At 41.5% G+C, this 17500-nt stretch overlaps 1 protein-coding gene across 3 annotated transcripts in view; it reads right to left on the reverse strand.

Moving 5' to 3' along the window:
• Positions 1–5362: 5362 nt before the first annotated feature.
• LOC106814795 (nucleosome assembly protein 1-like 1-A) overlaps positions 5363–17500 on the reverse strand; it is a 12166-nt gene continuing 28 nt past the window's right edge. The window contains exons 1-12 of one of the 3 annotated variants that reach the window (XM_014819150.1): positions 17459–17500; positions 16225–16282; positions 15631–15798; positions 15156–15297; positions 14447–14527; positions 14124–14199; positions 13467–13603; positions 12997–13136; positions 8993–9164; positions 7547–7690; positions 7248–7301; positions 5363–7107 (exon numbers count right to left, since the gene is read on the reverse strand). The exon at positions 17459–17500 is cut by the window's right edge and continues 28 nt beyond it. In XM_014819150.1, coding sequence (XP_014674636.1) covers positions 7069–7107; positions 7248–7301; positions 7547–7690; positions 8993–9164; positions 12997–13136; positions 13467–13603; positions 14124–14199; positions 14447–14527; positions 15156–15297; positions 15631–15798; positions 16225–16238 — 1167 coding nt within the window. In that variant the 5' untranslated portion in view covers positions 16239–16282; positions 17459–17500 and the 3' untranslated portion in view covers positions 5363–7068. Of the gene's footprint in view, positions 7108–7247; positions 7302–7546; positions 7691–8992; positions 9165–12996; positions 13137–13466; positions 13604–14123; positions 14200–14440; positions 14528–15155; positions 15298–15630; positions 15799–16224; positions 16283–17216; positions 17412–17458 lie in introns of those variants that run through there. The other 2 variants (XM_014819148.1, XM_014819149.1) reach the window with 2 other exon arrangements.

The following is a 17500-nucleotide window of genomic DNA, read 5'->3' on the forward strand; positions in this document are numbered from 1 at the left end:
AACACACACACGCACGCACGCACGCACACACACACACACACACACACACACACACACACACATACGCAGGCGACAGATATCCACATCCAAGTGTGGCCGCACCGCTGGCGTAATAATTCACTGTGCAAGTGATGCAGCAGCCTACTTTTCTTTGCTGGAGCCGGTATAGCTTACAACCAAGGTGGCCTTATAGGCCCTCGTCATATACATACTATATATGTGGCCCCGGCCCCCATCATACACTATTATTACAATTCTATATAGGTGGCCTTAGGCCCCGTCATACAAATACTATATATGTGGCCTTGGGCCCCCATCATACACTATTATATTGCTTTAGACCCCGTCATACAAATACTATATATGTGGCCTTGGGCCCCCAGCATACACTATTATTACAATACTATATAGGTGGCCTTAGGCCCCCGTCATACAAATACTATATATGGCCTTGGGCCCGAAGCATACACTATTATTACAATACTATATAGGTGGCCTTAGGCCCCCGTCATACAAATACTATATATGTGGCCTTGGGCCCCCCTCATACACTATTATTACAATACTTATATATACTTATATACTACTTATATATATTACTTTATATACTTATATATACCTTATAGTCCCCCGTCATACAAATATAACGCCGGCAACAATATAACGTGCTATTAATAACTTACCGAGTGCTGCACTGGTGCTTGTCTTGTTTTTTCCTATTTAATGCTATAATATCATCTATGCCTATGGGTAATACAATCGGCATATACCATTGTAACTTGTTTTAGCATTACTGAAATACATAAAAAAAGATATATTATTGGTCGCGGAAGGGTTATTGTCGGAGTGAGCTGACGGCCGGGGGCGGGGACGAGGTGGCCTAAAGCCACAATTGGATGTGGATATCTGTCGCCTGCCACGTACGCGCACATACACGCACGTATGCACACACGCGCACATGCGTTGGCATTGTTTCAAATTTAGTGCTGCAAAAATAGAGAGAGCAAATTTGCCGACTAAAGCACAAATATATAATGCATGCACGGTACCTCGAATATTTTTGAATTGTTGAATTTTTGAATGATAAATTGCGTATTCGCCCACTTGTAATGTTTGCAAACATGCAATGACGAGCCATTTAAGAAATAGAAGGGAGGTCTTCTATGCAAGGTCCCTGGCATATACCAGTCAGTTCACAATCTGGCTACGTACGTTAGTGTGTTAGCGCATGTGCAATATCTCACGAGAAGAGTTATATTTTGTGATGATTATGGATTTAATATGGTCATGAGGTATCTCCGCATAGATTTCTGCAATTAATTATTATCAGTAGACCTGTCTTTATAATTAGGACAGCGCCCTAGCCTATAGGGTGCAAAACTCTTACTTCATCCCAACTCGCCCTTCCCCATTGCCTCCCTTGCCCTTCGCTCAGCTTCCTTTTTTTCTGTCTACCGCCCTCAGCTATCTTCCCTGCTTTCTGTCTTCAGTCTCCAATCCCCTCTCCCCCTTAGCAAGCAATAATATGAAGTTTGCCTCATACGGCACTGCACGCCTAACACAATGCGCGCGCATGCGCAATATCTCCCGAGAGAAATCGTATTTTGCAAAGATTATGCATTTAAAATGAGGAGTTATCCTAGCATAGATTTATATGATAACATTCTATCAGTAGACCTCATTTAAGAAATAGGAGGAAGAACTTGCATGTAAGGTACCGGCTGCGTATACCAGCCAGTACACAATTTGGCTACGTTAGTGTGTTAGCGCACGCGCAATATCTCACCAGAGGAGTTATATTTTGTGATGAATGTGCATTTAAAATGGTTAGGGGTATCTCAGCATAGATTTCCCTAATAAACTTTTATCAGTAGACCTGTTTTTAATTAGAAGAGCGCCCTAGCATGTAGGGTACAAAACACCTACTTTATGCCCTCGCGTCCTTCCCCTTGCCTCCCCTGTCCCTCGCTCAGCCTCCTTCTTCTTCTACTGACCCCATCTATCTTCCCTGCCGCCTTTACTCAGTCTCCCATTCCCATTCCCTCTCCCCCACATCAAGCTATATCATAAAGCTTTTCTCAGACGACACTGTACGCCTAACACGGTGCGCGCGCATGCGCAATATCTCCCAAGACAAATCGTATTTTGCAAAGATTATGCATTTAAAATTAAGAGGAGTTATCCTAACATAGATTTATATGATAACATTCCATTTGTAGACATCATTTAAGAAATAGGAGGAAGACCTTGCATGTAAGGTCCCCGCTGCGTATACCAGTCAGTACACAATCTGGCTACGTTAGTGTGTCAGCGCATGCGCAATATCTCACCAGAGGAGTTATATCTTGTGATGAATATGCATTTAAAATGTTTAGGGGGTATCTCAGCATAGATTTCCCTAATAAACCTTTATCAGTAGACCTGTGTTTTTAATTAGAAGAGCGCCCTAGCATGTAGGGTACAAAACACCTACTTTATGCCCTCGCGTCCTTCCCCTTGCCTCCCGTCCCTCGCTCAGCCTCCTTCTTCTTCTACCGACCCAAGCTATCTGCCCTGCCGCCTTTCCTCCGTCTCCCATCCCCTCTCCCCCGCAGCAAGCTATATTATGAAGTTTTTCTCCGACGACACTGCACGCCTAATACGGTGCGCGCGCATGCGCAATATCTCCCGAAAGAAACCGTATTTTGCAAAGATTATGCATTTAAAATTAAAAGGAGTTATCCTAACATAGATTTATATGATAACATTCCATCAGTAGACATCACATAAGAAATAGGAGGAAGACCTTGCATGTAAGGTCACCGCTGCGTATACCAGCCAGTACACAATCGATCTGGCTACGTTAGTGTTAGCGCATGCGCAATATCTCACCAGAGGAGTTATATTTTGTGATGAATATGCATTTAAAATGGTTAGGGGGTATCTCAGCATAGATTTCCCTAATAAACCTTCATCAGTAGACCCGTGTTTATAATTAGGAAAGTGCCCTAGCATGTAGGGTCGATATAATCATTTGTCTGATTTCAGAGATGGGGATCACTTATTCCCAAGAGAATAACCTGATAGGTTATAGATTCAAGTACCCTATAAATAGATAGACATATCAGATATAGATAGATAGAAATCGATATAATACAAGATATTGAATGAAAAGGTATTATTAGTATTTTCTTGGTTTTTCGTGATGGTTTACTCTATATTGTACATTATTACTGCTAGGTATTCAGAACAAGGTTCCCACAAATGTGAATTATTTTTCCAGACTTTTCAAGAACTTGGAGCTATTTCCAAGAACTTTCAATGACAAAAGGAATGAAACTGTCAATGACACTGTAGCTCACCACAAAAAAGGACACAAATGAGTGAATGAGATGAAGTCAGTTTTAATTGAGCAACCATCGACGTACATTATAGAAACGATTGCCATCTGTATATCGCAATAATAATTTATAAACCAAAATAAATCACAATTTGTGACGGTAGATGTCGCTATACCCGCTTTGATGTTTCTTAGCGATGGCATTCGAAATAAATAGGTTAAATGCTGCGTTCCGACATGTTTTGTAAAACTTTACTCTAATATAGACGTTTTATCGGCAGGGTGGAAAAGAAATACCAATTTTGCATTAAAGATATTGTCAATGAAATCTTGTAAAACGAACCAGACGAGTGTGACACCACAGACTGTTATCGTGTCTATATAATATGCTATATAATTGCCAAAACCTACCTAATTTAAATATAAAAAAATTAAATATAAAAACCCCTAGCCCTTATTCATTCACATACCAACAAGTGCCGCGGAGCGACAGCGCTCATCTAACGTCTACTGCGGTGACTCTGTGGTGGAGTGGTGGGCTTCTAGTAAACCCTGTTAGTCCCAAATGTGTTCACATACACGCCGAAACAGTGGAATGCACAGGGATGGTATCAGGAACCTTCTAAAAGGAATGTTCGTTGGGATCGTTATGAAACTTGCCACGAGATGGCGTGTACGTTTAAGTGTCTTCAGATTAAAGATGGAAGCTCCCATCGTACGTAGTAGCAACAACTATTTGCAAGACAGAATAGGTAAGCACTCAACCATTTACCTACGCAAGCCTACAGGCTGCAATAGAGAGCTGCCACCTGTAACCAATTAACGCAGACAAAAACTACACAGTACCACACCACATGCACTGCGCAGTGGCATACGCTTACATTAACAGTTTACTGACGAGTACAGAATGCCATAGAAATGATGCCGATTAAGGGCATAAACCTTCTCAACCATTTAGCTTTGGAAATTTCACTGTGACATTTGTCAGCCTCATACATGCCAGGCATCATGTATAGAATTCTACTAGCAAACCGGCAGTCAAATTCTTTCTAAGACAGACACGTAAACAAATCCATGTTTAACCCTCCCTCTTGAGCGGTCAAAAGGTTATCCACAGCTACTCCTCTCAGGTGTCAGCAGAGGCAGAGTACATTTCATGGTCCTTTTCAATAAAGCCGCATAAAAATGCCTGAGGAACAAAAAAGTTTTCCAATCGCTCCGTCAGACCATGTCTCAGAAAATGTCTAAAATCTGCCCTGTGCCCATTGACCATTTGACTCCAATATTCGGCACAGTGATGGCTTTTCCTACCATGATGCTATACACCGACTATCACGAGCCTATGGTCGAGCCGTTAGATTTGTGCCGCAAATTCTGAATTTCCTCCCTATACCTTAAGTTAAGGAGTAAATGTTCCCCCTTCTTTTACACCTCTTGACCTTTGACCTTTGACCCCCAGCTTCGACATCCCAACTCGTTTTCGGATTACCCCCCCACGTCCCGAATATCGTGACCGTACGTCGAGCGGTTAAGATTTGTGCCCAACTGTTGACGGACGGACGGACGCTCGCACGGACGGACCGACGGACGGACGATCATGCGATTCTACAAGCTGAATCTGACTATGTCAGATGAGCTAAAAATGAGCAAAATCCGTTGAACCTGAACTGACTAATGGCAATTCCCATTTTTGCCAAAAAATTGCTGTGGCTCGAAAGTACGTCGACTGGCGTGCTCCAAAATAGGACGTTCAATATGGGAGCATAGCAGTAACAACTATACCCAATTTCAAACATGTGGGTCAAACGGTTCCTGAGTTATCGTTGACCGTAGCCAAACGTTGACGGACGGACGGACGGATGGACGTACGGATGGACATACGTACGACGGACGACGACCCATGGCAATAGCTCAGCTTGACGATGTCAAGGTGAGCTAAAAATTAAGGACTTTCAAGGACAAAGGACAAAATTCAAGGACTTTCAAGGGATGTGGGGACCCTGTGACATTATAGATAAAATAATTGACAAAAAAACTAACTGGTATTTTATGGTCACCCAAGGAAACTTTATTTCTCACAGAATACAGATAGGGTGATATATGTGATAGACTAGCACTTCCATGAAAGTTATTCATCTTGGTTATAAACTAAATTCAATGCTAAACTGATTAGGAACCAATTCAGTATCGACTGACCAGGAAGATTCCTAAAAAGAATTCAATCATTTGCATTTTGCCAGACCTTTTCTTGTTTATAAGTACTTGCTACAAATTCATACCTCCTAGAAACAAGCACCATTTAAAATTTGCTTTATTACGTTATCGCTATTTAATTATCGAAATAGCTTTTCAAAAGACTTGAGTAACCACGACAAAACAGGAACTGCATTAACGAATCCAAATTGTACACTACTGTAGGTAACTGTATATGAGTATGGGAGGAAAATCGCAAGCAGTACATACTACAAAGGATTGGTGGGAAGTTGGAAGAGAAGGGATTGCAACACTAAAGATAGAGCAGTGGGCAGTGACCAGGGAGTCTCTCTCAAGAAAGGGTGCTAATGGGAATCCAGTGCTCTTGCACTTCGCTTCTAATTATGTTTGCAACTTTACAAAAATAAAGCTCCATTTCCCACAATCAAACCACCAATCACTGACACCAACATGACAATTTTTATCCAAAATTCTCATTTTTTAACACTAGTGTGAAGAATTGAAGCTACAATACCACCCTTGGAAAACGGAACATTTTTAACTGCACTGCAAAACAATATTGTGTTACATATGCTCACTGTCTCATCAAGTTACAAAAATGGGACAGTAACGACAGCAGCATGAGCAGCAAATGCCACAAGAACAGCATTGATTAAACTGGAAAGTTATACGTAGTATCATTCAACGGCTTTTACTCTATGTGATAATATATTGTTAGTGGTAACAACTTACACTCAGCACATTAGCTACAATGTGTATACGTCTGCAACCGAATTCCTAGGCAAAAAAAAACACCCGCGTAGTTTACCACAAATCGCATCTGGCCTCACCAAGCCCTCTCGTAGTCCTACCCCACCTTCCGTGATTGCAGACTCTTGTCAATGAGCGGCAGCATACGTTCCAGTAGACGAAGCCACACGTACACAAATGACACAGAGTGCGGCGTAGTCGGGGAGACACCATGCACGCATTATATCGCGCCGAGTGTCGCCGGCACAGATCTAACGACGCATCCTAACGCGTACGGCCGCCCCCTGAATTGTTGCTGGACATATGTGACGCGAGGACGCACAGGGAAGGGCATTGCCACATACATGGAGGGAGGTCTTCCCTACCACCTACAGAATTGTAGAGATTCACGCGTGATCACACAACGACGACAAAGAACACCTTTGAGCAGATTCCACTGATTTGCGGCAACTGTTATGGGCCAGCTGTCCTGTTCAAGAGCACACGTGGTACTGATTACACTGACAAGGCAACGAACGAACAAATCCATCCAAACACTGCAATACGATTCTCTTTCAATTGATATTAAACCATGAATGAGCAGCGAACAAGTATGAAAACGAGGGAACCAGGTACGCATTTAAATTTTAAAGAACTCGCGCCCTAGACAACTGCTCCCACAAAATCACACATCACCCAGTTCAGAATATCAAGCTACGTGCCCAGTTCCTCGGAGAATAATTTTTCTGGCGATCTCCAACTAAATGTGTTTACGATGGTTGCTGCGCATCTTTTATGGAGGGTTTCTACTGCTGTTTGCATTCTGCAGGCTTCTGGCCATTCGCCTATAAAAAAAGAAATTAAAGTTACTTTGGTAATAATACATCTTAATTAATTGCATCTTGACACACTAACAACAATTACGGTGACAATAGACATTACGTGTTGCCAGAGCGATAGAGTTCGAAAGACAATGCAGACATACCTGTGGGTTAAATTCTGGGTCATTATCATCGTCCTCTTCCTCACCCTCCTCACCCTGAAAAAATCACAATGAAAATATTGCTAAGTAACCTGCTCACTACATCTTTCATCCTACAAACTTTTCATCATAAAGCTCTCTTGCTCTCTTTCTGTGTCTCGCTCTCTCTCCATCTTTCTCCTCCTCTCACTCTCACTCCCTCCCTCCCCCTCTCTCTCTCTCTCTCTCTCTTTCTCTCAGACTGTTATAGGAACATTTCCTCCATTATTTCCTCCAACTCCAGTACACTCACACAGACATACCTCCTCTTCACCCTCCTCCTCTTCAAATTCCTCATCTTCCAGAGCTTCGCCGGTGAAGTACAGCACCGCTCTCGGCACTATCCGTTCCCTGATAAAGTGGCCTATCTCAAAGTCGGCTCCTAGCAACGCTTCAGTCTCCTCATCCTGTATAAGGAAGCAGATCGGACAAATTAAACCTGCCAGGGCCTGACATTAAGGACTACCCGATTGCCCGGGGCAAGTGGAATGGACGTTCGGGCAACTGTAGTACATACGCACGTGAAACAGTGTATTACGGCTAGCGCAAATAGTGGAGTGTCTGTCTGTCTACGAGCGAGGATCTATTGTTTATATTACAATGTCAACCAAAGAGCTTATAATGATAATTAGATGATATAAAGATCATTATAAGCTCTTTGTGTGAACCACGAGTGCGAAGCCGTCCAGCCGGGGTCCAGGGTTCGCGTAAGGGCCCTGGATGCTGCTCAGGGGGTTTGAGAAAGCTGCCCGCGAGGCACGCGTGTATAGCTATGCACATCGACGCTGGCTGCTGGCAGGGGCTGCATTGATTGAAGTATGGGGGGGGGGCACGATTGTTTCAGCGTGGTTCTAATCACTACTAAAATGTGACATTGAGGCATTGCTGGACTATGAGAGAGCGACAGCAAAACTCTTTCCTTGAATTGAGGAAAAGGCTACAATCGGGAATGATACAGCGGTGCGCATGCAAAAAAACGGTGAATTTCATGATCGATTTCCCATGGATTACCGTTCTATATCCTACGGTCGTTGTCTACGGGGTCTACGTAGGCACACCCGCACACACCACGCACCACGGCGCCGCACGCACGCACGCACGCACGCACGCACGCACGCACGCACGCACGCACGACGCACGCACGCCCACGCACGCACGCACGCACGCACCACGCACACACACACACACACACAGGCACGCGGGCCGCAGCGCAGGCAGCAGCGCACGCAAGCACGCGCACAGGGACACACAGGCATGCATACAGGCACGCGCGCATGAATCAGAGGCATGTCACTTAGTCAAGTGTTGTCAATGATGGCCAGCAGGCAAACGCTTTTCAAGTTTGCCTGACGTCGTCGGGAAAGAAAATGAAAATGAAAGAAAAAGTCAGGTGGAAAACAAAACATATTGAACAGAAGAGAAAATGGGTAAACTACACATAATACAATATCGATTTTCGGCGCAAGTGAGAATTGACATTCGGGCAAGTGAAAATTCAACCCAACTTGCCCAAATGGGCAAGTGGGTTGAAAAATTAATGTCAGGCCCTGCCTGCCTGTGGCAATGGCAGACTAGTGGGAGGCCGAGTTCGACGAACGGCGAATTGGCAAATTATACAACTACGCGTCGTTTTTACGCGTCGTTGCAACGTAAATTTGCAGATTCACGGGAAATTCTCGTTGGCATTAGAGCCGATGGCTATGACTCACCACTTCGGCATCCTCTCCCTCCGGCACGTCCGGTGGCGAGAAGAAGTTGAAGAACGAGTCGTTTTGCACGGTCTTGGTGATGAAGCGCGTCTGACTCTTGCTCTTGTGCTTCTGCTTCTTCTTTATCAGCTTCACCGTGACATTCTTGCCCGTCTTCCAGTCGATCTTGCAGCTGCGACCGATAAAGGATAGCATTGCGATATTATTAATTATTGTCAATTATTTCTTAATTAACTATTATTTATTATTATTTTACTAATCGATTTACAATGAATTAATGAAATGCGAGAAAAATCAATTCGATTATACTGACGGCACCCATGCACTGTCACCGTGTGGCTAAACTTTAAACATTGCACGGAAGCTGAATACTTTCAGTCAGCAATAAAATATTCTTTATTCTAAATAAATAATATCACTTCTACGGCAGCATTTTAGTAGCATTTAAAAAAAAAAATTTTATCTTGAAATTACGAAATAGTATTTAGTAATTACGAAATAGTTTCTCGTAATTATGAAATATTATCATGTAATTACGAAATAGTTTCTCGTAATTACGAAATAGTTTCTCGTAATTATGAAATAGTATCTCGTAATTATGAAACAGTTCCTCGTAATTACAAAATAGTTTCTCGTAATTACGAAATAGGCATCTCGTAATTACGAAATTGCAAAATACTAACACACACAAAACAACAAGAAAACCAACGCAAACCAGACCCCTATATTGTCCGCGACGAATCTGCCATGGGAACGCAGCTGAACGCCGACTGGATCAAGAATCTTCAATAGTATCCTAACTTCTTCCAAGGAAACAACGTACCCTCGCTGTACACATCAGCGAAAAAAATACACAGGAGCAGCGAGCGATTTCGCTGCCCAGGTCAGCTTCAAGGTGGTCTCTGGTAACAAAAACATTAGAGAGCGAAAATTGTGGAAGAGTCTATGAGAACAAATCGCTCCGTGGCTGTGCCGGCAAGCGTCTTGAAATTAGTTCGCGACCCGGAAACATAAGGACGAGCCAACCAAAGTTTATTTTCACTTTCCAGCACCCATCTTTATACGAAACTGCCGTCCTCTATACCGTGAACCATCCTGGTCCGGAAGCTTTTAAACTTTTTCGGATTCATTACAATTTCTGAAATACTGACGTCATAGTATCAGCATTAACGGCAATCATTTAGCAAAAAGAACTCTGTATACCGAGGAGCGCGAAAATACACGCACACTTCTAAGACGTAAGACGGGTTGTTCTTTTATTGGCAAAATATCCTATGAGCAACTAACGGGAAGATATTTACTCAATCGCATGATTTTGCACAGGAACAAACATGAAAGTCTCGCACTAGACAGTCAAGGAAATGTTGGCAGCACTCGCCCCATCGACTCTAGTCAGCCCGCGTTTTTATGACCGCATAACACATAGTTTATATTAAGACTATTGTTTATTCAGTTTAGATGTTCTCGATAGCCACATTGTTATAACTGTACAATATTCTAATAAGATTCTACGAGAACTACCCTTGTTATTTATTGGATTGCGCCAGCATGTACAAGCGGAGTGTTTGAATAAAATGCATCATATTGGGGTACGTGGATTCGGAGGGGAGGAGCAACAAACGAAAGTAATAAAACTTGCCAGAACATCTCCGGTAGTAAATAAATTGACATACAAGGTTACAAGTCGAAGTCATATGTGGAAATGATGGATACCAGGTAATAAAATGATGATCGAAATGTGAATTTGGTTTAACTGATTCGTCTTAACAGCGTGATAGCTCATGATACTGGTGCGTCGAGCAGTAGAGCATTGATTAGCTAGAGGGAATGAAAAATAGAATATTAGAGCCATTGTGCTATCACAAATCATAAATATTTAATAGTGATCAAAATCCATGAGCTATTAGAAAAATTTATGTAGCTCTGCAAACGCTAGGATATGCTCACACTGTCAAAAGAAAAGGACGTTAAGAGTCTCTTTTTATTCATACAAAATATAAAAAAGCTCTCGTAAACAAAAAAGTAATTTTTAGGCTGGTACACATCTAAGGTGCATCCACCTATAGCCATGCAAGTCCCCACCTTCCCCTAACAAGCCTTCAATGAACAGCGAAAGCTCTAACAAATCAAATTTGAATTCCCTGCGAAATAGTCCAAGGGAACGTAGTCTACGGTGTAATGTACGTTTGCTGAAGATAATATCGTGCCTGGTTGCTAACATAGCAAGGATTTCATCGTAGCTAAGCCCTACGCCGAAATAGAAGTGGACTAACTGTTCGTGCATCGTAACAAACGACGGTAACTCAAGGAGAGCGAACTGCAAGATGACTGCGATTGCATTGAACTGCCCTTATTCAAGGAACTATTTCGTAAATACGAGAAACTTATTTTGTAATTACGAGAAACTATTTCGTAATTACGAGAAACTTATTTCGTAATTTCGAGATAAAAATTTTTTTTTTGTGGCACTAAAATGCTGCCGTACACTTCCAATGACAAATCTATATGGAACTAGAGCACTCGGAGAGCACAGACCTCCGCCAAGGCAGCTGAATTCTCTCAATGTGAAATTATTTATTAATTAATTAATTCATTAAGTGGAAAAATTAATTAATTAATTGGATCCGGATCACCACCAAAATGTAATCAATTCTAAGTTACCCCATTTCTGACCTATCCTGGAAATTTTATTAATTAATTAATTAGTTAATTAATTAATTGGATCCGGATCACCACCAAGAGAAGTCAAAGAGAAAGAGCAACGTACTTCTATTTATTTATTTAATTAATGATTTATATATATATATATGCGCGCGCGTGTGTACAAAAGAGCAATGTTATTTGCATAGAGTATTGATTATGAGCAAAGAATTGTAACGAAGGTGGATAGGGGCTGCTATGGATACATGGCTCATGTAGTTGACATATAGGTCGTGGGGAAGCGCAAGGACTCGTGAATAAAGCTATCCGAAGCTACCACGCATGTCTAGCTGAAGCTGATAACGTGGACGTCAGCAATGGCGACTACTGAGCATACCGAGGTCACACGGACCTTTATGCACATTCAGTTGCATGATGTTATATGTATGTATTTTCCCCAGACGTGTGTTTAACTGTACAGACATGCGCGGCGAGACACCAAAATGAGTTGTGGGTTATCGCATATATCCCTAACCGAATATATTAGTTGAGAAATACGTTATTTGTGTAAATTCATCGTCGGACTCAACAGTTATTAGAGCGCAACCCCAAAAACGCATAAAAAGGAACAAGGTATAATCATAAATAATAAAATATTTGCATGATACGAAGACGGTAATACCAAAATCTTGTTACTACTATACAATTTTCTGTCACGTACATTCATTTCTATATAAAATGCCTTGTAAATACCTTGTAATGCATTATTTTGCTCTTCAAATTTAGGCAAATCGAACTATATGTTGAAGTGGAGTTTACGCTTCGCATTAATTGTACCTATTTGTGAACAATTTAACTGTACTAAAGTTCTTAATAATTATACTTAGAAACCACGCCTTGCTGCTTCCGTTTGCTGCTTGCTTGTGCCTGCGTGTGCCTTAGGGAGATAGATAGATAGATAGATAGATAGATAGATTGATAGATAGATATTCGCTGAGTGCGAGCGTGCAGGTAGGGGAGGACTGTGGTTGCCCCTTAGCCTGTGGTCTGGTGGTTGCGTGTTTGAAAGTCTACAGCCAAGCCAGCGCACCTAGCGGAAGTGAACTGAAACGTACATGTTCACAAACCCACAAACCAACACTCAAACACACGCCGGTGAAAACATAACCTCCGCCAAGCCTCTGGCAGAGGTAAAAAGGCTGTTGCTACTTTAATAAGCCTACTGCCTGCAGTTATTGCAATAAAAGCTGAAAATCCGGACCGACCCGATCCCCAAGTAGTCCGAATTTTCAGACTTCTACTGCGTAGCCAGTTAGCACATGATGCTACGAAGTTTATTTGTTGTGAACAATTTTTTCTCATACCCTTTGCACTTGATTATCTCTGGACCCTCAAATGAGAATGGACTTTTGGGATCTGGCTGGCACTTCATGATGTACTGTTTGGTGAGAACTGAATTCGTGAAGAACTCATTCGGCGTGAAGTAGAACTCTAACGTGAAGCCCTGCAAAGAGTCGGCAAAACCACGTGATCAGTCTCAACGCGAAAACTGCAACACGAGGAAGCTTAAAAATTACTTAGCGATAGCTAAGTTTACCCCAACATGTGGGTCGCCAAACTGTCATTCGCTTTAAGTCAAGGACTCATCAGATATTGTTACCACCCTACTAAACTGACTACGTATCCACAGACACATAGGTGCAATTAATTAGTATTGCCATTACATCGTAACTACATCTATTCACATTCTGACATTACGATCCCGTTTAAAGACCATCCCGATCCACCCGCCACGGGATCGATGTTGTGAGAGGCAACCCTCCTCTAATCTCACCATGTCCTCGAATTTCACTTTGACATCCTGTAGATGCTTAAGGATCGGCTCGTCATGGTCCTGAATCATCTCAGAGGTGATCTCAACATTTTTTAGGATCGTCAGCCAGAACTCCGGAATGCCGCTTGGAGATTCCTCTGTGTGCGCACACACACAAAAAAAATGTAAAGACCATTTTTGAGGCACTGCGGCAAGGGGGCCAATCGCAGCACTCACCCGTCACTGCTGTGGTAAAATACGATCCCCGCAGCACTAAAAATCAAAAATTCTGGCAGAGACCATGGACTTTAGTCCATAAATTTCTCATTCACATGAACTCGCATTTGTGACAATCGTTAGAGGTTAAGTCTCTTAGGGACTTCTTGGTTTAAGCGCATGTCTATTTGACAGCATCAGATTAGAACATTTTGTTAACAAGTGCAGTACCTACTCTCCTTCCATACCACATGTAAGATTTTCTGAATCTCATATATCCCAGATAAAATATCTCCCAAGTTTTAGCACATGAAGACACTTCAATTTTAAAGCCTAATCCACACACTCTGGCTCCCATTTTCTTCGCCTAAAGATTTGCTAGTAATGCAGATGGCTACGAAGCCATTACCATTGCCACATAGTCACCAACTTTGCTACCAATAGCAATCTGAATATTCTTACCCTCCTTCTCTTCCTTCACCTTGTCCTCCTTCTTCTCCTCAGAATCTTCAATTGCGACCTTCTTTTTCAAATCGTCCTGTAGTGTGAGATGTTGAAATTAAAATCAATGTGGTAAATGCGGTTTCCTTCCAACTACTGCTGTGTTACTGATATTACTATAATTATTAATTATAGGATCACATATAGTTGAATCTAACAAATTTTAAACGAAAACAGGTACGTGCACACACACACAGATATGGTATTCGTGCATATATCGAACCAGGCAGCACCACATTTAATGACTACACAAAGTTAAGAAAAATGTGCAAACTTACACTTACAGCGAGTTCATCTTCATCCTCGGAAGGCCAATCACATTCCTCGTCTGCAGGCTCCACGGCTCCTGTCACCACCTTGCTCCTCTGCAACAAACAAAAAAATTGTCACAGTACACTGCTATTTGGAACATTTCTAGGTTCATACTTTGTAATGTAACATCATAAATTATATTATAATATAACTTTTATAGTAATAGTAATACATTAGGTGCTGCTACAATAAATAGCCGCCGTGATGTACAGCAAAAGAAGGTCAAAATCGGTGGTCGAGGATACCCAGGACATGATAAAAACTGCCAATAATGTTGTGCCTGTACTAGATAATATCCTACCCAACTTCGTGTTTGCAATAACTGGCGTCACTGCCATTTGTTGATTATTAGGATAGATCAGTTTATTCAAATAGCAGGATTTCTCACAAACCTTGTCGTATGCACGAGTCTATATCAATAGATCGTGATTACGTATACATGTGTAAAAATGATACGGGCTGACACTGGTTGAATGTTTAAGGCAACTTTTGACTCAATGTTCACTGAGATACACAGTGAATCATAGGCAGACTAAGGCAAGTAAATGTGGAATTTGGCTCATTTTGGCATGCTATTCCCCCGATATTATGTACTGTTGGTTTTCACAAACAACAAAGCATTTATTGCCTGTTTGGTCAGCAAACAACTTTGCACAAACACGTTGCTTTCGGAGGGCTCACCTTTTCGAAGAGGGGCGAATACAGAGCGGCATATTTCACTTCTAGTGCATGGACCTCCTCATAGAACTTAGCTTCAATGTTCGTGCACTCTGCCTGTAGTTTCTTCAGCGCTTTAATTCGCCTCTTCACGACTTTTGGTAGACTGAAACGCACGCCAACCATCTATAAAGTTCAACACACAAGCCAACATGCTCCGTGTCCCAGAACAATATGGTCCCACTAATTCTATAGCACCACCTCTTCACGTTTCAAAATAAATATAGCAACTGCTGACGAGTGGAGTGGTCACAACAAACAAGTTCACAAGTTAGTACACGGTCCAGAATAACTGCAGGCAATGCACAGCACGAAATGCGAGGTAAAGGTGACGTTAATTCGAACACTATTAGCGACTAACACCGTCTGCAACACAGCGATTTTCTCAACAGCAACCTGGGTGGCGCTTCGCATAAATCTCCGATCGGCGCACGCCTACCTTTGTATGTAGCCGCTGGGCGTACCAACCATGCTGCCCAGTCGTTCCTGCAGAGCCGCTAACACCTGGGGATCCTGCAGGGCTTTTGAGGTTAGCTTGGCTGTTTCCGTGGCGTCGACCTCCTCCTCCGCATCCATGTCCTCGTGGGCAGCTTCCACATCAACGGGGCTACAGGCACGGTGCAGGGGAAATTACACAGACGTGTAGAGGATTGGCTTCACACATCTCATACTCACACTATTCGACTCCTACTTCATAACTTCACTGGAATTTGGCACTTGCCCATAAGATTACAAAGTGCTCAATCATGATATTACCAATCTACCAAGACAAAGTATCTGGGCCATTCCATAACAAAATTGGATAGTCAAAATATAAACATTAACTATTTTATCTGTGTTTTTTTGTGTGATGAATAATATGCTAAAGTTGGAAGAAATATTACCATAACGATAAAAATTAATTTTGTCAAATAAAATCAATAAAAATCACATATCTATGCAACTGACTACAACTGATGAAATGAATATGGCAAATATAATTAATTATTAACAACTATACCTAAGATAACTATACTCACTACTTCTTACTTACTTTTCATCTGCCATTTCTTCTGTGATAAACTGTCTTTTAACTAAGAGAGATGCCTAACCTAGAAAATAATAATAGTTCATTGCAGCTATAATCAAAACATAAATGATTACATAAAAGACACAAAACCGACAAATTGGCCGGGTTTGCACAACCACATGAAAACAATTCTCCAATGCATTTACAATGACTTTTAATATATTTAACTTGTTACTATCACCATTATAATGTGAATACAATGGACGTGTGCCTGATTTACAGTTATGTACAAGTCAAAACCTAATAATAGTATATTGTCCAGTACTGTCTAGGATTACAGTACATTTTCCCAGTCTTTTTAAAACTGGAAAATACTAATTCAGAATTCTAGGACTTACTAGGCTTTTCACAACACGTACGAACCCTGCACAGCACATCGAAACCCAAATGCACAGCAACATATATATGCCATTTAACCTGAATTCATACTACAAACTATATCACTACAGTACAAAGACATTACTTACAGTCATATGGCCTGTTTAGGAAATATAGAATTAAGTACTTTACTGTACCACATAATACTTTAACAGTAAAAAAATGTACAAATTGTTAGTTTAATGTAGGTGATTCTGATTATCTTGTATGGCAAGAAAAAGGAGTGGCATCACTATTAATTCCAGCCCATAATGGAAATTGAACTAAAATAGTGTATCTACTTTTATCGGGAATGAAAAGCATTTCTGATTTCAGGCAACATAACACTCCTAATGTCACAAACGTACATTGGCATACGATTGGCATTGTGTCTGAAATTGTCATGCATTGCCACATTGTCATTATGACATAGGCCTAGTGTCTAATATCTATCAGACAGTAGGAAACTCTACACGGTTTAATGTCAAATACTACAATTACGCAAGTCACTAATATAGTTTCTTTGTTGCCATCACGGAATGCAGATGCACGTCAGCAACCATAGAATAAATGTAGGAGTTATAACGGGGCACGTGTACCTAAACGCGTACGTTGAAAGACGGCGATTTTCCAACATGGCTACGTACAACATGTGACATTGCACAAGAAGTTATTAGGTTTTAAATGAGAATTGACAGATAACGTCGAATGTGTATAACCATCGACACCATAGTAACTCCATGATTGCTTCCCTTAAAATAGTGTGAGATAAATATGCATGTCGTTAGTTTTTAAGTTCATATGCTATTATAAAACATACAGCTAGTGAGCTACGACTCACCAGAAACACACCGCTGCACAGCCAAATGGCGCGAACATACAC

The sequence above is a fragment of the Priapulus caudatus genome, unplaced genomic scaffold, assembly GCF_000485595.1.
Source record: "Priapulus caudatus unplaced genomic scaffold, Priapulus_caudatus-5.0.1 Scaffold980, whole genome shotgun sequence".
Lineage (NCBI taxonomy): Eukaryota > Metazoa > Priapulida > Priapulimorpha > Priapulimorphida > Priapulidae > Priapulus > Priapulus caudatus.